General features: G+C 37.2%; 2 protein-coding genes across 2 annotated transcripts; both read left to right on the top strand.

Moving 5' to 3' along the window:
- The first annotated feature begins 3,343 nt into the window (after positions 1-3,343).
- LOC134756311 (uncharacterized) lies at positions 3,344-7,141 on the top strand. The gene is made up of 2 exons (XM_063693140.1): positions 3,344-3,501; positions 6,780-7,141. Exons 1-2 carry the CDS (start codon positions 3,417-3,419, stop codon positions 6,914-6,916), a joined length of 222 nt encoding a protein of 73 aa, XP_063549210.1. The 5' UTR covers positions 3,344-3,416; the 3' UTR covers positions 6,917-7,141.
- A 13,507-nt stretch (positions 7,142-20,648) lies between these two features.
- LOC134756310 (uncharacterized) lies at positions 20,649-22,529 on the top strand. The gene is made up of 2 exons (XM_063693139.1): positions 20,649-20,768; positions 21,604-22,529. Exons 1-2 carry the CDS (start codon positions 20,687-20,689, stop codon positions 22,212-22,214), a joined length of 693 nt encoding a protein of 230 aa, XP_063549209.1. The 5' UTR covers positions 20,649-20,686; the 3' UTR covers positions 22,215-22,529.
- The last annotated feature ends 2,085 nt before the right edge of the window (positions 22,530-24,614 follow it).

The following is a 24,614-nucleotide window of genomic DNA, read 5'->3' as shown; positions in this document are numbered from 1 at the left end:
TATAGGCCATTAATTTAATCACTTCCAAAGAGTTTTAACATCTGTATTACATTTTATGATCACTTGACATAATATTGTCAAATGAAAATGCTAAAAATATTTTACACAACTGATTTGCATTTTAATCCTTGTAATGGTAGGTAATTGAATTATATGAATGGTTGTAATAAAAGTTTTTGTCACTTTAAGAGGAAAGGGGACGGCCGTTTCTCTATACAAAGGTAGTCCCCATTTTCCTCTCTGGATATTGACACTATGGAAAATATTTTAACATAATTCGATGTATTTGACTGTACGTTTGACTTTTTTCGATTTTTTGATTATGGTCAAAATTATGAGCGAAAAACAGATTCTATACAAATTTATAAATGCTCCTAACTCCTAACTCTTATAATAATTTAAAATTCGAAAAAAAACAACCGTATAGGCATAGCTGAGGTTGATATACAACAAATCGTATCAAAAATGTCAATATCCAGAGAGGAAAATGAGGACTACGTTTGTATGAAAAGGCGATTACGCGCAGGTCCTCCACTTTTGTCTTATGGAGATTCATCTAAGTACCTACCTAAAGGAGCCCACTGACTATCAGTCCGCCGGACGATATCGGCCTGTCAGTTAGAACAAAAATTTGACAGTTCCGAACAACTGACAGGCCGATATCGTCCGGCGGACTGATAGTCAGTGGGCCCCTTTAGATCTTTGCTCATTCGACTCGTAGCTAATAGAGCAAGCAATAAAATCAATAGAAAATCCCAAATCATTTCAAACCACCTTAAATAAATACTTATTAGATAAAAGTTATTACTCTCTGCAGGAGTTTTTCGATGATACTATGCGAAAAAAGTAGAATGTTAGTTTTTTTTTGCATACATTGCAAAAAAAAAATTAATAAGATTAATTGTATAAGTATGTATAAAATAAATTGCTGTGCCCTTACAGGGTCTGTATTCTTGTAATTTGTAATACTATGAGCAATAAATATGTTTGAGTATTGGCAAGGTACGAAGGTAATGAATTCATTTAAACTTAAATGTACATCAGATTTACTGTTACATAATATATGATATAAATCTACTGTTTCATTATGTATTGTTAAATACTGTTGTTAGCATTATAGGCGCTTTGGTATTACTGTAAGCTTATAATTGTAATAAAAAAAAAAACACGTAATCTTACGTAATGTCCCACATTGTTGCTCGTGGCAGCCGTTACTGAATTGTAGGCAGTTTGGAAATATATGAAAAATCCGAATGCAGGTACCTACCTACATGTTTTACTTATCATAGCTTATGTAATAATTACATTTAACTTACATATTACGACATAATCATGGTGACATAGTTAGCACATCTTTGATTGAACTCTGAAGGTTGTCGGGTGGCGTGTGGATTTGCTACATAATTATTGTAAGCATGCATATTTAATTTTAATTACGGACTAGCCAAGGTGCCCAAGATGACCATCGTTTGCAGAAAACAAAGTGAAACGCTATCATTTCCATACATTATTTACGTTTATCTGCGTTTCTTTTCGTTTTCTTCAAACGAATGTCATCCTTGCTAGGCCTGCACAGTATTAGGGATTTGCCACACTGGATGCGTTCTGCGGGAAGCGGTCAGGTCAAACTTCAACTTCAAAGGTTGTCAATGTTGTTCATACATAATGCGGGTTTGACCTGACCGCTGACCGCAGAACGCATCCAGTGTGGCAAATCCTTTTCTGACGGTACCGTCGAACTGCTCTGATCACGGAGACCGCAGGTAGCCATATTAACATTATTAACTATGATAAAACAACGCAACCTCGTGTTTGGGTTTGCTAGAATTGTCTCGATGAATATTAGTTAACTATTGAAAGAAAAGTAAAGCCAGCGATAAAAATTGTATCAAAAAAAAAAAATTTGTCATTTGATACAATATATGCTATATGTTACAAGCCTTTCATAAAATGCGACCGGTGTGTAATATTGGCGGGTCGCGGTGTGTAGGCTGCGCGGGAGTGGATTGGATATCGCCCACTCGCGAGCCTTATGCAATGCGGCGGCCATTCTGCAAATATTATGCAAATTTGCATTGAGCTAAATCACTTCCTATAAAACACAAAATGACAAAATATTTAGTGCATAAGATTAATTGTAATTTTTTCTGAACCAACTTTTTTTTACAAGTGCAACCAAAGCTCTTTGCCTGTTAGCTTTTCGTTTTATTTCAATTAGGTATTTTAAAAGTCTTAAAATACTTTTAAAAGTCGTTCAGTTTTCTAAAAAAATTGTATCTAAGCCCTATTTACTGTGCGAACATTGCCGACTATAGGTATAGGTTTAGGTTAGGTAGGTTTTTCTGAGATTCGACGAGTTCAATCGATCGAATATTTCAAAAAAAGCATGCGATATCGATGAGGTTTGTAGAGCCCATACATTTCGATGAAATTTTGACTAGAGAGTCAACGTTTTTATTGCATCCCGGATAAAAACGTTTCTTTAGCTTTCAATGTTTTGATGTGCTCGCAGAAAGTTATCCATATATTTCATTTCCTAATAATTACAGTAACTAATTGGTACTAAACACATTCATAGGTTCATTGTAATTAAAACGTGAACTTAATGATGCAATTCAAATAATTCATTTTGAGTTCAGATAGTTTTTAGGGTTCCGGTCCTCAAAAGGAAAAAAAAACGGAACCCATATAGGATCACTACAGTAGCATTTATAATGCCGTCATTATGACGTCGCTGACGTCATTTTGCTACCTGCTTTTCAGCGTCCGTCCAACTGTCTGTCTGTCAAGACCGTTTTTCTCGGGAACGCGTGGAGGTATAGAGTTGAAATTAAAACCATATATGTACTCATTAAAGCTGTGAAAAAATCAAACTTCTTCTTCTTTTTTTACGTTAGTAAAAAAAATATGGCCGTTTATGTCGCAAAAAACGTATATTTCGATACTCTCAATACAAGGAAATCAAAGATTTATAGGGTACTTTCCGTTGACTTAAAACTATAAAATTTGACAAGTACCTACGAGTAATATCGTCCTACACTACAAGTATAGAGAAAAATCTGAAAACGTAAAAATAAATATCTGAATTTGTAAAAAATTATAAATAAAATAAAAAGTTAAATTTGTACGGAACCCTCGGTGGGCGAGTCCGACTCGAACTTGGCCGATTTTTTTAGACACAACCATTTATCACCTTTAAATTTCGAATTTGTCTCGCTGCAGAATAGACCGCCGACGTCGACGACCGACTCGGTGACATCTCACCCGCAGTGCGCTAGCGGCACTCTAACCTGTCACTTTGATAAAACCGCACTGGCCACTAAGAATAAATAAATATACAACGTACTGGCCACTAAAAAATAATTGACTGGCCATAAAGTGCGTTGTCAAAGTTTAAAAAGTTAAACCATAGAGCCATGAGAGTCTTGTTGATTTTTTTGGTGGTGTTGGCGGCGGTGGCGGCGGCGCCACAGAAGTCTACGTTGCAAGCAGGACCAAGAGGTGAGGATTTTTCTTTATTTGGTTTTTGTCTATCGATTAAGTACCTGAGGATTGTGCATATTGGTAAAAATTTGCTACAGTATTATGACAGAAAACTAAGTAAATTCGTACATAGGTAGGTACTATTAGGTACTCAAGTTCATAGGTTCATAGGTAAATTTAGTTAAGGATTTTCCAGCAGTTTGTACAACAAGTAGTAGGTTCAAAGTAGGTACCTCATTGTAACCGAAAATGAAAGAGAAGTGCGCAATTTTAGGCTAAAATTATATGTATATGTATATGCAATAACCTAAAACTGCGTTACGCGTTACTATTAAGATATTATAATATTTAACATGTTTGAAACTAAATATTTGTAAATACTTAGTAACAATACTTTTGATTATTTAGTAATTAAATCATACAAAAAGGTAATCCGCCACATGCTTCGTCAAAACACAAACGTAATCCGCACAAGCCTCGTCCTGACCTTATTCTACATTAACACTAATACAAAACATAGATTCTGCAACAAGCTTGGTCAAAAACAACCATAAACTAATGCCCATCCCCACCCTGCACCAAGACCGGCCTAAAAGTTCCCATTATGCTTCCAGCATTACCACGCTGTATGGTGATGGAAACCTGTTGGACCAGCCAAGATCCAGAGCGCTGCGGGGATCATTACCCCACTCTCTTAAACGCCTGCCCAAGTCCCTAAAATAAAGCTCCAGAGCCTCATTAATACCCCAGGGTCCAGCAGTCTCCACTTAATATAACATGGCCAAGTCACAACCCAATCGGTGTACTTCCTTTTTGGCGAAATTTATTTCGCCAAATTTCACTTGGCAATCAACTTTTCGCCAAAGTTTCATTTGGCAAACCAATCGTTGGCATAACTTTACTTCGCAACCATTTCATTTCCCAACCCCATACTTGCGAAATGAAAATGACGTACTAGGTTGGGTTAGGTTGGATTATGTAAATTTGCGAAATGAAATTTCGCCCAACTAAAAATATGGGATAAATAGTTTGGGAACTGAAAGTTTGTCAAGTAATTTTCGCCGAAACATCAGTAAACCATCCAATCAAACATATTTTTTTCTCTAAAGTCTAAACCAACAATGATTACTAGTAACTGACCCGTAGGAATCAGTTTTTTTGGACACACAAAAACATGACAAGAGTTTTTATAATACTAATAAGAAGAACTCACACATTATAATAATTAAAATTATCTATTTAGAGACGGAAGACCACGTGTCCCTGACCTCGTCAGTTATCTTAAATGTGTGTATGTTTTTGTTATTGTATGAACCTTACCTAGAGTTGGTACATAGCTACTTATATGCTCATTTCTCGGTAATGTTAACCTATATTATTAAATCTTTAAATACCTACGAATGGATAGGTTTTCCTTATAATGCCTGAGTAGAATATAACTTTTGGGCCGCGAAATATTCATTGGTACTTTTTGTAAATCGACCCATCTACACAATGTCCCATTTTCATACCTAAAGTCCCTTCTTAAAATTTTATCTGATTTGCAAATTTTCCTTTCATAAAATTACCCATTCGCATAGATGTCAGGTTCGCAAAATGTCCCAATTTAAAATGAGAGATTCTAATTTTTCGGATTCTTTTATGGCTTACATTTTTTTACATTTTTGTCTTTGAGTAGATACTTAAGAGGCCGTAGTCGATTTTGGAGCAAAAATGTAAAATTGATAGATTTAGTCGTTGAAATTATACACGTTTTGTTACATAATATCTAAATAACAAGTATTGATTTCTATTAGCACGTCTTCTCATCTTGCCTTTTAATAATGAGGTCGGGAGCGTGCGTCACCGGTAATGCATGAAGAGAAGAGGCAGTTTTTAAAAATTCATCAAAAAATCATGGTGGTAAATTATACAAATTGATGTATAAGAATAGTTTCAGCAAATGTTGTAGATTGGTTAGGTATCAAAATTACGTTGAAATTAAGTCGATTTTCAGAGAAATTGTCACTTGTTTTGAAGAAATTTCTGGAGAAATTTTATTTCGTCTAACTTTCATTTACACTACTTCAAAGTCATAATAATAAAAATGTAGTCTGATAAACGTCAAGTACAGGATATGTGTAATACAAAATTACCATGTTTAGCAGTCCAAACTTTACGAAATTTACAAATAAGAGCGACAAAATCAGTGCTTTACGCGCGTTTACCTAAACGTCCATCAGAAAAGCAAACATTACTGATTTAGTGAGTCTGTTTTCAAAAAATTGATCTGATAAAAGGTAAGATAAGAAGACGTGCTAATAGAAACCAGTACTTGTTATTTCAATTAGGTAACAAAAGGTGTAAAATTTCACGGACTAAATCTATCAATTTTACATTTTAGCGACTAAAATCGACACCGGCCTCTTAATGTCTGTCGTATTTTCAAATTACATAAAACCGGGTAATTTTGCGAAAGGGTCACGGAAAATATTCGTAAAGGGAATGAAATTTTAGTAAAATTGATTGTAGTAAAATTTTCCGAACATTTTCAAGAACTTGCACACTGTTCTTCGCCCATCTACTGAACCTGAGGTCTAGTGGCTGGTTCAGTAGATGGGCGGAGTATACACACCAGGGGCCCTATTCGAGATGCACAACTGTCAGTTTCGGCTTCAACATCAGTTCAACAGTGGAATGAATCATTTGTTCATCAACTGTGGAAAGTATCATTTGGTTGTACACCAAAACTCATTCATTGAAAAAATTATGCAACAAAAATCAACTTTGTTTTCTTACTACTATACGGTTTAAAATGGCTCTGAACTCTGCGTGGTTCGGTTTGGTTTCGTTGTCACCTAACTGTGGATTGCTAATGTCAAATTTACCTATTTGACAACACACGATTTCTTCCATTCAACTGAAGTTCAACACGAAACGTCACTTAACGCATGTCGAATACCGCTCCTGTAGATGTGATCAGGGAGCCTAGCCAAGAACGCCAATCGAAACATAAATAATTTATGGAAATAGTGACGTGACTTTTCTTAGCATTTGTCAATTCTGTCATCCCGATCCATATTTACTTTCGTTTGGCGTTTGCCGATCTGCAATTGTAGTAGTAGTAGTAAATCACTTTATTGTACAAAAAAAATGTTAACATGAAATTCATATAAATTTAAATACAAAGGCGAGCTTATCCCTAACAATCCCTAATCCCTAATTGTCATCTAACATCTTGGTTAGGGCCCCAGCCCAGACTTGAATCATGCAAGATCCAGGTTCATTAGTTAAATTTGGTTCAAATATTGTTTCAGATACCGGAAGCCAGCCCTTCATCGAGGAGGTGGTGGTGGAGTCGGTGCTGAACGTGCGAGCCCCCGCCGGGAGACAAGCCAGGACCAACACCAAGACAGACTTGGCCCACGGCTCTAAGGTGGCCGAGAAAAACTAGGCTCCCTGACTGCTTAGCTATAAGTTATATTATATAAAGTGCAGCAAAGTTTGTCAGACAACGGAAGCCAGCCGTTCATGGAGGAAGTGCTGAACGTGTGCGCCCCCGCCGGGAGACAGGACCATCACCAAGACAGACTACGTCCACGGCTCGAAGGTGGCCGAGAAAAACTAGGCCTGACTGCTTAGCTATAAGTAATACTATATAAAGTACCTACAGCAAAATCTGTTTTAAATATACAGTCTGCAAAAAAACTTTGTCAGTAGAAAAAGGCGCGAAATTAAAATTTTCTTTGGGACGATAACCCTTCGCGCCAATTTTTTTTTAATTTGCCGCTTTTTTCTACTGATGGAAATGGCTTGACAGACTATACTATCGCAATCTCGAAAATTTTGTCCGATGCTTCGTTTGTCAAATGGCTATTTGACAGAACGTGTATTTTCCAAAAACCATGTTTTTTTTTCTAATTTTCTAAAGTTTAAAAGGTCATTGGTAGACACCCATCAGATATGTTAGGTTATGCTTCTGGATATTTACCCTTTTTCGCATAAAAAACGAGTTATAAAGGAATCATTTTTTTAGTTTTCTAAAGAAACAAAACTGTATTCAGTTTTTTTTTTCTTAGTCTAAAAATATTCTTGAGTACTAAATATTCGATTTTATGGATATTTTGTACAACAGACGAGTATAAGACTTAATTAATGTTTCTTGGAGAAATTTTATCATTAACATTAACTGTATCAAATGTAGAATAAAATAGCGAGTGTTTAGTTTTTGGAATGTTTAGTCGGTTCGATTCCCGGGCGAGGCAAATGAATTAAAAAAAATCTTTAAATGCAGTTTTGTTTCTTTTTAAAAATAAAAGAATGTTTCATTTAAGTAAAATAAGCTTAATGTTTTAAGGCACTTTCCATTCAGGGCCCATAATTTTTTCCGCACTGTAAGTATAAGTAATTACTAATTAGCAAGTTAATTACAAGTTTCGCAAGTGCCTCGTGTGTGCTACTTTAACATCAGTTTCCTTGCGAGTTTGGCACAGCCACATATCGACATAACTTCTCCATTACGCGTGGTATGGTACTATATGTTAAGTACACCTACCTAAATTTTTTGTGCAGTAACCAAGTACCTTGAATACAAATGGTGACATCTAGTTTAATGTATCTTAAGAAAACAGTATTTAGTATTATTTCTATAATTAAATATTATAAAACCTAACCTAACCTAACCTAACCTAACCTAACCTAATCCTGTTTGAGTACAATTGAGATCCTGACCTGACCGAATTTTTTAGTCATATTTTACGCATTTTTTACGTGAACGTTTTTTTCTGCTTATAGAGCGCAACCGAAGTTTGAACACTTGATTTTTGACCACGTAGGTATATATATACCTACGTGGTCAAAAATCGTGCTTTTATATTATGGATGGTATAGAAAGGATACCAATCTCTTATGGCAGAATTGTTGCAAAAGTGACCGCTTTCAGCTTTAAATAATAGTTCCTAATCTCTCCGGTGGCGCTAGTTAGGCTCTGGGACACGAGTATAGCATGAACCAACAAATAACCCGACCAAATTACGTAGGTTGTTTTTGGTAGTATTTCGGTGTATGGTGGCGCCGCCTTAATTACTGTTTTTTGATGGACACTTTTCATACATAGAGATTTGGCTCCTTTATATAGTCTCCATGTTTTATATAAAAGGTCAATTTTTATACGTCAAATTGGATGTGGATCCGAAGGACGAATTCGAAAGCCACCAAAAGGCACTAGATACGAGTACGTTCACTATACAAAACCTGGATTGAAAAAGTTTATACATATTAAGTTCTACCAATATGGTAATGGTGCGTGCTTGTTCCATTACCATATTGGCACAATTCCTTTGCGTAAAGGTATTTAAGTACATAAAGCGTCGAGAACGTGCCGAACAATTATTCAGAAATCAATGAAGTCAATATATTCGATTGGGCTGGATTTATTGGACAAGATGTCGGATGGGAGAAGGATTGTGGCGCCAACTTAGATGCACAAATGTCGCCAAAGATAAAGGAGCGCCAAGGCGCTCTCAAATATCTGAACACGCCTGTGATATGAATTAGAGGGCATGATAAAATAGAGATACATACACCGGATGACGATGACGACACTATAAAAAAAAAAACAACCAAACGAAGACGCACCGCTCCTCTAGTGAAGTAGTGTCGCCGAAAATGTTGGGAATTTAACAACATCAAGGGATGATTACCCACATTAGTTTAAGGAATTATTAGCGATAGTTGGGAGTAATACCTATGTAATGTCTATTAGGTATCCGATCCGTCCGTCAGGGCTAATCTGCGAACAGCTTACCCTATCACAATACAATCTCCCAAAAGCATTTGGCTAACTTCTTAAAACCATGGCTAACCGTATTCAGATGTCGCGCCGATATAAGTAATTATTGATGTTCCTTCTTAAACCAAAACCTTGTATGTTGTAAGAGGCTTGTATGGAGTGACGACCTTTTGGCGATTATTGGGAGTAATATCATAAAGTAATCATATAATCTGTCTGTGTAAGTCTGTGGTAATATCTATGTAATGTGTATGGATAGGTATTTTATACACATTACCTACCTATATAGGTATTGACCTATAGGATGGCACACCTACTAGGTATCCGATCCGTCCGTCAGGGGATAATAATCTGCGAACAGCTTACCCTATCACAATACAATCTCCCAAAAGCCTCAGGACGTGTGGCGATTTGGCTAACTTCTCAGAACCATGGCTAACCGTATTCAGATGGCGCGCCGAAATAAGTAATTATTGATGTTCCTTCTTAAACCAAAACGTTGTATGTTGTAAGAGGCTTGTATGGAGTTACGACCTTTTGGTATGGGAATGTGGTGTGGTGCGTGCGGCGTAACGGCGATCGGTCGCGGGTTGATTGTATTCAAATATAGCGATGTACAGCGTGTTCGCAATTCTTCATATATGGTTCTGCATGGCGAACATTGGCGAATCCCAAGACACGTGCTTATTTCAATCTCATCAAGAAAAGAGCTTAGGATTTTTTTTCTGTTGAAGGTGTCTTGACGAAGTTGGTTGAACACAGAAAATAGAACTGGGGACACTATGCTAGGCTATTTTGCCTTTACGGGTTTGTATTTTTATTTAGCATGATAATGCAGCCCTCCTTCGTGGCACTTTACCTAATGACTCTACCTTGCTAGTTTCAGCCTTATCTTTATCTTAGTCTTATTTTTATCTTAGCCATAATATTTGATATAGGTGATATTTGTCGTATATCCTCGACACTTGATGGTTATTTTTCATACTACGTAATTACAGTAACTGGACATTTTCACTTAAAAGTGTACCATTTTTTTTAATCCATCAACTTTTGGATTATTTATACTCAGAATTACGAGGACTATCGATTTAAAAAGAAAAAAAATTGTCCCCAAAAATGACAGTTTTGTAACGCATTTCCACATACATTTTGTATGGACCGTTACAAAACTGACACCCAAAATTTGTATGAAAAACTAGGGACACTTTTTGTCTTTGTCTCATTCAATAGTACTCGTGATTCTGAGTCAATATAACCCAAAAGTTGATAGTTTTTCGAAAAATATACATGGTAGGAAATAATAACTATAACTAGAGCCATTACCCCAGTTATGATATAGCATTGTACCCACCCCGTACGCGTTGCGTCGCACGTTATGCGGTGCGCGTGTGCGCCTCATTGTCATGTCGGCGGCGCTGTTGCGCGCATATATTAATACTATTACCGATCTAGCACTTTTTCATCTGCGATAGACGAACCGACAGCAGGACGCGGGCTGCGTGTGTAATCCGGCGAGTAGCTAATTCTTAGTTTGTTTTGTGATTAGTTTAGACTTAGATGAAAGGAAATAATGAAATCTCACTAAAATCTCAAGCTGAATTTGTTGCCTTGTTTTTGATGATTTGTTTGATTTGATTTGACGTTAAATTGTTACAATAGTTATTACTGTGCAATGTACCCATTTCTCACAGAAAATAAAGATTATGATTATGATTATGCTTTTGTTTTTCCCTCACAGATAACTTTCGTGTCGATATTAGCATGAAGCAGAAAATATGCTATTCCTAGTTTATATGTTAGAATTATTTCACGTCTTCTTAAAATGCCAAAGTCATCATAGGTATGGTTGGTAGAGGCTACAAGCTTTTCGGGACAATCTAGAGCTCTGTAAGCTCTTTTTTTTATATTTGGATATTTACGCAATAAAAATAAACAAATTGGACAAACAGAAAAACAAGCCGCAGTTAAAAAACATTTTAACCAACCGATAGACACGCAAATTAGTTTTCTCGATTTGCATTGCATATTTCTAGTTTTAGTTACTTAATACCTAAAAACAAAATTAAGCATTTAAAGCATGACCCATTCGAGACAATACACGACACTAACGTTGGTACTCAATTCATTAGCTATAAAAACATACTAAAACATTAATTTAATTGCCATTTTGAGCTCAATTGTCCCAGCAAGAATTTATCGCCTGATCCCGACAAAGAGCGTAGCGATTTTTTTTCTAAAATCTATGCAATGTCCTTGGTAAGGATTTACAATCTGCCAGAACTATTATTTGCGACGGTTCGTATGCGAATTTATTTCATCGGGGAACAATAAAAAATTCGCTACTGCGTACGCTGCTCGCATTTTAACCAAAATATCGATAAGGTAGTAAATTAAATATGGTGAGCTTGATCTGAATGTTAATACAGCTTCCGTACAGGTTTTTCCAACGGCCGAGCATGCTGGCTGGCTCATCTGCCTTTCAGAGGCTAATAGATTAATGTGCACTGGAAATAGTAGATTGTGTCACAAGAGAGCAAAATGACATATTTACGGCGAGGGCGTACAATGAATCCTAAACGAAGCGAAGGATTTTATAATAGAATCCCGAGAGTAGCGAGGGATTCTAAAGTAGAATCCTGAGCGTAGTGAGGGATTCCAGTGTGCTACGCCCAAGATGGAAATAATTTTGCTGCCATGTGACACATGATGTTTAAAAATATTATTTAAGCTAAAAAAATAATGTGCAAAAAATTAAAAAATAAGTGTCCTAAAAAAGAAAAGTGTTACTTTGATCCCTCCTAGCAGGGAAGAAAAGTGCCACTATGATCTCTCCTAGCGGGAAATAAAAAGCCCTTTGTCGAATTGGTGATGTAAAAATATAATTCATACCCTGCGTGTTGGGAGCTGACAATGCGAGAGAAAACAGGATAGCTTGAGCCATTTGGGCCGCAACAACCAACGAAAATAAGCCTTAGATAATGTGTTTTTATAATGAACTTCGAATCAGTGTTTTTAGGTTCTTTTGAGCGATTATGAGTAATCGGGCGATGGTGTCTAGATGCAAGTGCGTCATGAGAGCCACAATGGTCTGATGTGACGCAATGCGAGCATTCGGACGGAAAAGTCTCACGGGTTGCACTTTGATACTGATTGTCTAGACTCCAATTTTTGGGCAAGTGACGGCGGCGGTATTGTGTGAGCCCCTAAAAGATGGACAATGAGTCTGAGGTATGTGATGAATATCTGAAGGATGATTTAAATTAAATATACCTAGCTGAGAATATGTTTCTGTTCTAAGTTTCTGACTGTACCTATTGATAGTGAGTGAGGTCAGAAAGGTCAATGCACTCTTAGAAAAACTCCTTTTTAGGGTTCCGTACCCAAAGGGTAAAAACGGGACCCTATTACTAAGACTCCGCTGTCCGTCTGTCCGTCTGTCTGTCTGTCACCAGGCTGTATCTTATGAACCGTGATAGCTAGACAGTTGAAATTTTCACAGATGATGTATTTCTGTTGGCGCTATAACAACAAATAATAAAAAAGTAATCCTCGGTGCGCGAGTCCGACTCGCACTTGGCCAGTTTTTTTTTTAATTTTATCCAACAAACAACTGCACTTTACAATTGCTTAGGTACCTACCAAATCAATGCCATCAGTATCTTTATTGTCCTTCCTCCGTGTCTTTTTATCCTTCTACACTTCGTATGTAAATAACTACATAAATGAACCAAACTATAAACAGAAACTATAAACCTAGACAGAATCAGCATATGGTATTGTTTACAAATATCAATCTACAAGGAAAAAGGTATATCGTCCCACGCTTAATGACAATAAAAGAACCTACGTCTGGGAAAGGTCTGCCGTACATGCAATCTAAACTATCTACGCATACGTTCAAACATCTTGCCTCTCTATCGTTTTTGCATATTGGAGCGATAGAGAGGCAAATAAGCAAACGTGTGATCGAAGATGTTTGACGTCAGTGCGATAGAACATTTTCCTGTTTAATGCATTTGCATCGACGGGACGTGACCACGTTGGCATGGATTGATTTACAACTAAAAGATTGAGATGTGTATCGATGTGCTGTTTTCCTTGTATTTGGGGGACTGTATTATAATTTATAATGTCTTGCTTCCGTGTGGTATTGAAGTTTATAGGCTTTTATTCATGATAGGATGTATCATTTCATTTTCACTTAAAAAGTGTACCATTTACTTTTTTTTCGAAAATCCATTTGGGTTATTTGTACTCAGAATCACGAGGACTATCGATTTAAAAAGAATAAAATGCGTCACCAAAAAAATGATAGTTTTGTAACGCATTTTCACATAACATTTTATGTATGGACCGTTACAAAACTGAGACCCAAAATTTGTATGAAAAACTGGGGACACTTTTCCTTTGTCTCATTTAATAGTACTCGTGATTCTGAGTCTAAATAACCAAAAAGTTGATGGTTTTTCGAAAAAACGTAATTAATTGGTACCATTTTTTCTGAAAACCCCCATTAATACTGTCAAATTCAAAATAAAACGTCCACAATTTCAGGGTCCATCTAAATAGGTAAGTCTCCTGTTTAGTTATGTGGCATCATCACCATTAACCTCAAATTTCCTTTAGGGACATTTATCTTTTTGCCGGACACTTTCTGTTATATGGCGCTAAGAGAGACACAGAACGTGTCCTGAAAAAGGACAGGAGTTAGCCTAATAACCCCTTATGACGACGTCTATGATGGTAACTAATGCCGTATTGTGTCGTTGCTGGTCGTTGCAGGCTCTCATGGATTTTGCCACAAATTCCCAGGCGCCGCATTTTTCGTCCACAAATTTGAATACTGCAGACAGCGCGTCTTACTCTGATACGTTACGGTAACTGCATAAATATACCTTCAGAATGCCTTTAACGAAATAATTTACCACTTATAGACCTTATTGTAAAGTATTAAGGTGTATAAATAGTTAATGTGTGTTGGTATAGACTTCCTGGAATGCAGCAGGTGGTCTCAACTTTCAATCTCGAAGTCTTCGGCTGTCTGACATGGACATGCCTGAGCAAAACGATGATCAGGTTTTTTAAGGATGTAAGGATCTTGTTGTATTTTGTTAAGTAGGTACTTATGGTAATGTAACTAATGGCATTATTTATGCAATGAAATCAGACCTGCCATGGCATTGCCAAGCGGTACACAGAACGGAATGTCAACTCATGACTCGTGAAACTGAGAAATAATTCTATAGCAGATTGACACAGTACATGAATTAAGCTATTTAATCAGACTAAGGGTCGGTTGCCCCAAACCGTCTGTCACCGTTAAAGGGTGAGGGCATTTTTTTGTACGGGAAGTTTCATAGATCTCTACTGTTTGACGTTGTTCAGTCTGTTAACTGTGGTTGGTGTAACTGGCCCTAAGTCGAAGCTTTTTACCTAGGCTTAAGACCGCAAGGGGACTGATGATGATTTGATTAAGAACTTATTACCAACACATCGATCGCTCTGTCACTTCACTTAAAAACTAGATACTGACTCTTCGCTTGTAACTGCATGTACTACATCATGTAGCACATTTAAATGTAGGTTTTGGAGGTTCTTGCACTTTTGTTTGCAATGTAATCGCGGGATCTTTGCATATCTACCATCTGATGCGTGGTTTGCAACCTCAATGCTCAAAACTAGGTGCAATTCGTTTACAGTCTACTTTAAATACAAAAGAATTTTTTAAAGGTGATCTCTTATACTTATACGATCAGTTGGGACAAGTGCTACCATGGCGCAAATTGGCCTCTAGTCTAGATAGTGTTAAATGGTGTTAAATCACATATACAATATAGGGTCTATCGCGAATTTATTTTGTTACCTTTATTTACCGACGTTTCGACACAGGTTTGGTTGTGGTCGCGGCTGACGTCCCAATGTGTGGATGGTTTGGTGCATTCATCAGTAAAGGGGCTCACTGACTATCAGTCCGCCGGACGATATCGGCCTGTCAGTTGTTCGGAACTGTCAAATTTTTGTTCTGACAGACCGATATCGTCCGGCGGACTGATAGTCAGTGGGCCCCTTTACGAGCCATATATAAAGCTAATGAGTGCGTGTATTATAGACACCTTATTCTAATGGGGTATGCCGTATGATGACTGTCTGTCTAGTTTGAGTTCTTCAGGAATGAGACAGGTACTCGTACTAGTCCACACGGACAACAAAGGAGTACAAACAAACATTTATAGCAGATGGAGCTCTTCCAGACTTTCTCAAACTCAAAGTGACATCGTTGGAGCGGTGCCGTGGAGAAAACGGCTTAGACATTCTGCCATGCACCATACCGTCCCCGCTAGCATCGAAGGATGTTAAATTATGCGACTATTGTAATTCAATTTTAAAATGTAGCCAGAAAATCACATCGAATAAATTCCTAAAACCTGCCATTAAAATCAATAATGTATATTGTATAAGTATGAATCACTGTACTCGTAACCATAGATACATTGTCACCTAGCTAGGAACAATCCTTAAAACATACCTCATACATATTAAGCCAAATATGCCAATTTATGCTCAGCAGCACATATGTGCACGGTGGGTGGGTATGTGTGAGTCACAAGTCCAGCCGATCATACAAATGTATGATGAAAAAGTATTTCCGTAAGTGTGAAAAAACGGGAGTAAATTGATTTAACAGAGTGACACTTACACCATAGATTGTCAAAGTTGTTGAAGGGCTTCTTAAGACGGAAGGGATTGCGCTTGTACACAGCACGTTTAGTGTTTTTTCTTCTCTGTTATTTTCTTTACTCTTATGGTCAATCTGTATATTCTGTATGTACGATCACCTGACATTTATGAGTATTTAGGGGTATTTATGCGTAGGTACGATCCCGGTGTGATAGCAATCTCGCTAAACTGGTAAGAGAGATGCCTGTTTGCCACACGGACGTGTGAAAATTTTAAACTAGCCATTAAAACTAGCACTAAATTTCATTTCCCAGAAATACAAATACCAACCACAAGAAGGCCTGCCTACTATTACCCTAACTGCTTGTAGTAGTGTGTAGTAAGTATATACCTACCTAATCTCAAAGCCCGGTTAAATAGAGTTGTCACTCTTAGAGCCACCCTACAGTTTACGGTTCAATTTGTACTGATTAATGGTTAATTGCAATTAACGTTGGGCCAACACTGTCCACCCAAGCTTCCTGGCTTCGGCCACCCAAGGGCTTGGTCACTTTTACACTGATATTTAAGATGAAATTGATGTTAAGTTTATATTTGATATATTGAAATGCGACTACTTAAAACAACAATAAAAATAAACATATAATTTTATTTGTACCCTACCCTTTGTTTTTTATTTGTTTGTAATTTGGTTAAGTAATTAATTTATTTATTTATTTATTGTAATAATAAACTGTCACTCTGCTGCGTAAATCGTCCGACGTTTATGAGTATTTAGATGAACTTAAGTACTATGGCATGGCGTATTCTGTACGATCGATGTCATCTAGCTTTTATTGTTTGTTGAGGTTTGCATGGATACGCGGTACAATAAGCGGTCACTCTGCACTGTTTCTTTACTCACATCTCAAATCGTCGGACGTTTATGAGTATTTAGGGGGACTTATGCCGTGGGTGCGATGCTATCTGGCTAAACTGGTACGAGAGATGCCTCCTCAAGATAAAGACGTGCATCCAATGAAAACAAGTCAAGGAGCATATTTCATTCACAAAGTCGGTTGGGGCATTCTAAGCGTCTTACAAATACTCCTCAATTATTTGAAAACAGTGCAAAAAAAACTGAAAAAGGCTAACAGAAGGCACGTAGGATTTTGAAAAGGTCATAAGTCATATTTGTAAGTTTGTAATCGTTCACTATCTAAACGGGCGCTATGCTTTTATTTGCCTCCTTAATGGTTCACGTGACGTGGTATAAAAAAACCAGAGTCGGACTCGCCCATAGAGTTTCGTACAGATGTAACAATTTTTTTATTTACTTTATAATTTTTGTAAACTATAAAGTTTTCAGATTTTTCCCTGTATTTGTAGTGTAAGACAATATTAATTGCCACATTTCATAGTTCTAGGTCAACGGAAAGTAGTATATAAATTTTGCTTCCTTTGAGTGTCGAAATTTACGTTTTTTACGGCAAAAACGGCCGTAGGTATCTTTTTTACGTTAACTTAGAAGTATGATTTTTTCACAGCTTCAAGGGACTGTAGACCTGAGTATACGGTTTTAATTTCAACTCGATACCTCCACGCGTATCCGAGATAAAGGGTCGTGACAGACACACAGACGGACAGACGGACAACACAGTGATCCTAGGGTTCCGTTTTTTCCTTTTGAGGTACGGAACCCTAAAAAAGATGGACGCTGATAACAGGCTGGGCTCCTAGACAACAGGTAGCGTAAGTTTTTTCCTTTTGAGGTACGGAACCCTAAAAAAGACGGACGCTGATAACAGGCTGGGCTCCTAGACAACAGGTAGCGTAAGTAAATACCTACTAGAGGATGTTAATTTGATTTGATGTCAATGTTTGCATCAATGGAATACAATCATAAGGTTCTGCAGTTATTCCTATCTTATTTAAGTGTTCTGTGTTGCATAGCTACAAATAAATGGGGTTTGATGAAATATGGTACCTATATACACAATACATAATAACACAATAACATAATATGTATACTTACTCTTTATCCCGAAATTCGTATTGAGTACAAAAGAAAAGGAAAGAAAGAAGAAAAAAAGTGAAAGAAGTGAAGAAGAAAAAGGAAGGAGAAAGGGGAAGGGAAGGGCAAACAACTAGTAGATACAAAGCAAAGCTTTTCCTCGCAAAAAGCCGTCCCAGACATTTCCAATATCCGTAAACACCTTTCCAAGAAACGAACTCGACGGCGAACCCACGTATTATAAATCGTCATGAATGGGCTCTTTCTTCTTTTTCTCTTCATTTAATAAAACAACTTAACCGACAAAAACGTTGTATGGACATACGACCATTAATTCCAACGACGTTAAAGACATAATAAAACAATAGGACTTAACAACCAAATACTCTATATTAGCATACGACATATTGTTCGAACGTTTGAAGTCGGATTAGTATGCGCACCGCGCGCGCGCGCACGTATGCCGCGCATACTCCCTTATTTATAGCACTTTGTCTTCAAAGTTCACACGATTATTGGAAAATTATCGTCACTTCACTTTACAATAACAAAAAGGCCTTTAATCCATGTATTTTTTTTAAATATTACACTCTTTTTACGGAACAAATAAGATTCAAAGTTGTTTTGAAAATTTTGCTAGAGATTCGGTTTGTCTCAGAGTGTTACACTTATGTCAAGATAATGCAGGAATGTTATGTGCTTTAGGTCCAGTTTAGATATTATCGTATTGAATTTAAGTCTGAATTTTAAAATCAGTAGGTAGTTGATCCAACAAATCAGCGTGGGCGGATTCAGAACAGATTTCCGAACTTTCGCAGATACCATCAACACGTACAATACAAGGGATATAGTAGATTGTTAACCTAGGGATGAAATGATGCCTTTCACCCGAGTTAAACACTCTACTTTTCATTTCGAATAGGAGGAAAGTAAAATGCATGTTTTTTTTTTAAACATGACCACAAGTATACATTTTTATAGTATTTCTTATGGGTACTTTCAGTTAACAATTTAGGTAAAAGTATCGTTATCTATGGAATGGAGAGTCAAATATCAGAATGGAAATTGTATAACAAATCCATTTAAACTCAAATTTCAATTGCTTGTCGTAAAAAAAAATCGGACTCATTGGTTAACAACATAATATTTAAAAAGCGCCTGAAAAGAAATGCGTAATCTTTCCTCACTTTTTATTAACCGACTTCAAGATTTCAAAAGGAGGTTATCAATTCGCTTGTTTTTTTTTTTTTTTTTTTATGTTGGTACTCCATAACTCCGTCATTTCTGGACCGATTTTGATAATTCTTTTTTTGATTGTAAGTATATATATACAGATTGGTTCCGTTTTTGTCAAAACGCAGTTCTGATGATGGGATCCATGAGGAATCGAGGGAACTCCTCAAATGTTAAAGGGTTACATATAGTGATTTTAGTATTTTCATCAACAAATCAAGCATTTACATTTAAAAAAGTGACATTTGATTAAGTGGAACTGCTGATGATGATCAGAATGGAACTCTTCAATGACGCATAGTTCTCGTTTGGCGATTTGTTCTCTTCCTTATGGACCCAGACCCAAACTTGGACCCGGACTCGGACCCGGACCCGGGTCTGGACATGGACCCCAACTCGGATCCGGACCCGGACCGAACTCTGACCCAAACTTGGACCCGGCCAGCCGGACACGGACCCGGACTCGGATCCGGACCCAGACCCGGACCCGGAAATGCTACTAGAAAAGTGGGTTAGGTTAGGTTAGAACTGTGACCCTTACAGAAACGAAATGCTATCAGAAAAGTAGGTTAGGTTAGGTTAGAACTGCGACCCTTACAAAAACGAAATGCTACTAGAAAAGTGGGTGGTTTTACCTCCTTTTCTACATTATTAGGCAATATTATAATAATTAGGCAATTAGGCAAAATTAGTCAAAAGATGGATTAGGATAATTACGCAAAATATGCTGTCTATTTCATTTCATTGTCTGGAATCTAAGAGTGCACCATCAACAATAAGTAAACTTTCAGCGGCATCCCCCATTGAAGTCGGTTTTTTTTTCTTAAAAATTATTATTATCAATCTTATTGTAGAAGCGTGCTGGACCCATAAGCTTTGTTACATGTCATATAAAATAGTCACATAATAGAATTTTATTTAGCATACATTTCAGCAGTATGAAATAAAATTGTATTGTTAATTAAGTACACATTATCGCAAAAATCATAAGTATAATTACTTGTGGTAATCTCAATCACCACAATAATAACGAACAGGATTAGAAGTTTATTTAGACCCACAAAATTTACCAATATTTATTTATATATATAAACCTTTACGAGATGATCATGATGATCATTATCTGCGTACAATGCATATATAGTTAAATTATCACTAAAATTTCGAGTTTATTCATAAGTAATTCCCCAAAGCTCCACTGTACTCCGCATAATCGATGTTTGTAAACTGTTCGAATCGATTAGATTCGATACAGGATTATGACCTCACCGAACACTCACCTTCCACCCATTATCCAAACGGTCCGATACGTGTTGCATTTTCGCGATGAGAGCTCTAGGATGTATCCCGATAACGGTAGGACCCGCCGAACGCCGAACATTGTAAAATGACAACGCCGAGCGCACGACGCGATCTGAATCCCAATGAGTCCCGCCGTCTCGGATATATAACCCGCCACTTGGCTTGGGACAACACTAGCTTGCCAGCTTTTAGACTTAACAGTGTCAAACAGCTTTGGAAGTGTCATCATGAAGGTCTTGGCTTTGGTGTTGACGCTGTGGACGGTGGACGCGTACCCGTACTATCCGTATTACGGCAATGTTGATACGTGTAAGTTTTTTTTTTAAACGTGAAAGTAAATGTTTATAATGTGAAATTAGTACCTACGTTGTGAAAAAAATTGTAAACGAGAGTAAAATACCATTACATATATTTAACCACACACTGTATTAACTATATAACCAATTTATAACCTGATTCAAAATAATAATAAAGTTAGTATGGGGAACAATACATTATATGACTTCTCTTTCCGCACAAGTCTAGTTTAATTTTGCTAGCGACATCTACGGACAATTTTTCAATATTACTAAATACTCAGGTAAAAGAGTTTTGCCGTAAGTATAAGAAGCTTAAGTACTAAGGGTAGGTGTCGCTAAGATCATTCCTAAGACGTGTCGGTGACACTTTATGATGATGATATCTGTTGTTCTTTCTTTAATTTGTATCTATTAATTGAAAAATTAAACCTTTCTTCGTCATCGCGTAAACATTTTGTTGTTTTTAACATGACAGATAAAATTACTACGGGCTTCGTTTCTAATTTAGTGATGTGATGTGACGTTGCCAAATATTCCCATTCCCAAAAATAATCCCATGGGAAATATTGCCAAAAAAATACGTTGCTGGTTTAAGAATAAATTAAGAATATATATATAAGTCAAGTAAGTAATAGTATAAGTTTCCAATTGAACTCAACCGTACCTATATAGGTATACATAAAATTGTTTCAAATGTCATAAAACATAACAGATTAGACTTTCTTTCTAGGGCTTTCGACCCTTATTTGCGGGTTATTTTATAACGTTTTCTGTTGACAAAGATGATAAAACCTGGTCAATGAAACTTCGAATTCAGTTTTTTATCATTTCGTTTTCTTTCCCAGTATCATACGGTGCAAGCGACAGCAGCCGCGGCGGCATGGCCATGAGCAGGTACTACAACCCGTACTACACGCAGCAGACCGGTGGCGGTCTGGCCGCTTTCATGTTCCGCCAGCCCGAAGAGAAGCAGACCAGCCAGTACTACCTCCCTGACCGTCGTCGCCAGACCCAACCCGAGCTCACCTACTTCCCCCCTCAGCAAAACGAGGTCTTCTACCCACAACAACCAGAGAAACCCGTCACAGAGGAAACCGAAATTGCCGACCCGACAGAAAGAACAGAAATTTCAACCACAGTTAAAACTATTCCAGAAATAGCGGAACCTGAAGTTGAAGAGGTCGAGGAACAGAAGCCTAGAAAAAGAGTGCAGAAAAAGAAACAAGTCAAACGGCCTGTCGATGATGATGATGATGAAGACAGATACGATATGCCAAAGATGCCAGCTGCGGCATTCTTCCCTATGTTTTTCGGCTATGGCGGGCGGTCCGGGTCTGGTGGCATGCCAGGAGGACCAACGGCTGTTGCCAATGCTTACAGCACTGGCCGCGGCGGCGTTGCCAGTAGCCACGCCACCGCGTACGGCGCACCGAGGCCAGACAGCCAGAAATTATAGGTTAGCGTAGAAATCGATAGCTATTAGGTAGCACTGGACAGTCAAAACAAGGTTTAAAGATTAGGGTAGATTCCTAGAGTCCAAGAAATAGAGCTCAAATAGTGCTTATTTTTACGTTACCCTATGTCCAAGACATGTATGTAATTTAACAGACAACAATAAACCTAGCTATCAATGTTTTGATTGTCCAGTATTATGTAGCAATTTCTATTCGTTGTTATGAATTTCACAGATCTGTAAAACATATTGTTTTGAAATATCTTTTATTTTATGCCATGTATGTATGTAAATAAACCAATAAATATTAGAATAAAGGATTTTGTCTTTGCTTTATATAAAAATAATTTAGGATTAAATAACCATACATAATAATACAATAGAACGCAAAGTATATAAATTTAAAAAAGGATGGTTTAATAGTTTGACAGGTTACTGAATAAGCTACCTATATAATTGTTGTGAATAACAATACCTTATACATCTTTACAAACACATTGGAATTTCGTGAGTTTGCAAAACGCCTGATTCAAAGAGTAACCAAATGGATTCCTTAAACCATTTGCTCATATTGTTTGAATAGGAAATAAAACGTTTAAGGATTTTAAAAAGATAAAGGTATACTAACAATAAACGTTGAACACAAGCAGAAACACTTTTAACGTACCTAGTACCTACTTAATTGATAATTGGTGTAGGCAATTCCCCTTTTTCCCAACTAACTACTCCACAACACAACAAAACACACACCGCAACCACCACATCATTTGTGTTTCGTACAATAAAGAGTATATGTTAGTAATCCTACATTTTATTTTGCCTTAAGGGGCCCACTGATTATCAGTCCGCCGGACGGCATCAGCCTGTCATTTGTTCGAAACTGTCAACTTTTTGTTCTAAGGCTGATATCGTCCGGCAGACTGATAATCAGTGGGCTCCTTTAGTACGTAAGTTTTACTTGACTAATATTGTCTTACTTTGTTTAGGAATGGGAAACACATTTTTCGCATACATCTACCTAGATTTGGAGCTCTACTATTTCCATAATTTAAATGCTTTTGGGGAATTTCAGACTTTAGTGGGTTTCCGTCATGACATCAGATGAGTTCTGTTTTGATGCGCTCCGGTAAACTTGTTTGCCAATTTTGACACCGACGTGGACCGCTGAACCGCTTGTTTGCCACCGACGTGGTAAAAAAACAGTTCAATGCCCCGTTTAGTCATTACAATTAGCCTACCTACTAATTAGTATACCTTATACACAAATATGTGGAGTCGCCATCTGATATTTTGGAGAGAACGAGATGATCAGATCACAAATATCTTTCCATCTTAAAGGCCGACAACGCCCTTACAATCCATCTGGTGTTGCGGGTGTCCAAGGGCGATAGTAATCGCTTACCAACAGGCGATCTTGCTATCTATTTGACTAGATTTTGTTATAAAATTCAACATGTGTCATCATCCCTAATAGGGATTAGACTGGAACGCGAACCGTAGAGATTTATCTCTATTCGGAAAAGTATTCGAGGGTGACAGATACTTTTGGCTCGTAGTTTCATACGCTCCATTCATGCTAACTGTATATATACAGTGCCTAAAAATGCAAGTATAACGCAGGGTACTACGTAGGCGAACAACACGCGAACGCGAAGCGAAGCGATGCGGCGCGGGGTGAATCAATCCTTTGATGCCTATAGAACGCCTTACGCAAACGCCGTGGGCCCGCCGCGCCGCGTTCGCGAGTTGTTCGCTTACGTAAGACGCAGCGTAATACATAGGTACTATGGTTCTGAAGTTACTTATGCATTTATATATGTGGCATTTAATTAGTTGTGAAGAATAATATCCAAAATTCCAAACACACAAAACTCGGATGCAACTTTGTAAAAATTGCCATTACTTGCACTCCCGTCAAGCTAGTCCATGAAGGCACATACAAACATTCCTATATGTTAATTTTATTATACCAATTAGGTAATTCCATAACAAGCTAAGTGCATTGATAAAATACACGAGCATTGCAATGTAAATTAAATTATCCGTGTGAAGTGGACCCGGATGCGGTCAACGGGATCTTGCATCGATATTAAATCGATATAACTAGTACATATCGGGTCGATAAAAGATCGATAACTAGTTTTAGATTGCAACTTTGCCTGCCTCGGAGAAAATTTGATTACCTATGTACTCTTAGTATCTAAACTTTTCTGTCTCACTCTCTCTAAACTCTTATTCTCAAAAAAATTCTTTGCAACATTTTTTTTTTATATATCACAAAAGTTATATTTTAAATTAGTAAACGCTGGTAATATTTATAGGTATTTTACAAGGGGGCAAATTTGTTGTTTAACCTCTCGTGCTAATATTGATACCCGAGCAAGCGAAAAATTCCAAAATTGA

The sequence above is a fragment of the Cydia strobilella genome, chromosome 3, assembly GCF_947568885.1.
Source record: "Cydia strobilella chromosome 3, ilCydStro3.1, whole genome shotgun sequence".
In the NCBI taxonomy this organism is placed as follows: Eukaryota; Metazoa; Arthropoda; class Insecta; order Lepidoptera; family Tortricidae; genus Cydia; species Cydia strobilella.
The sequence above is the reverse complement of the archived record's forward strand: the minus strand, read 5'-3'. Positions and strand labels throughout refer to the sequence as shown.

Excerpts from the sequence above, each read along its gene's own strand:
- LOC134756311 (XM_063693140.1), top strand. The coding sequence starts at position 3,417 with ATGAGAGTCTTGTTGATTTTTTTGGTGGTGTTGGCGGCGGTGGCGGCG. Across the intron at positions 3,502-6,779 it reads GTTGCAAGCAGGACCAAGAG|ATACCGGAAGCCAGCCCTTC; the intron begins GTGAGGATTTTT and ends ATATTGTTTCAG.
- LOC134756310 (XM_063693139.1), top strand. The coding sequence starts at position 20,687 with ATGAAGGTCTTGGCTTTGGTGTTGACGCTGTGGACGGTGGACGCGTAC. Across the intron at positions 20,769-21,603 it reads TTACGGCAATGTTGATACGT|TATCATACGGTGCAAGCGAC; the intron begins GTAAGTTTTTTT and ends TTTCTTTCCCAG.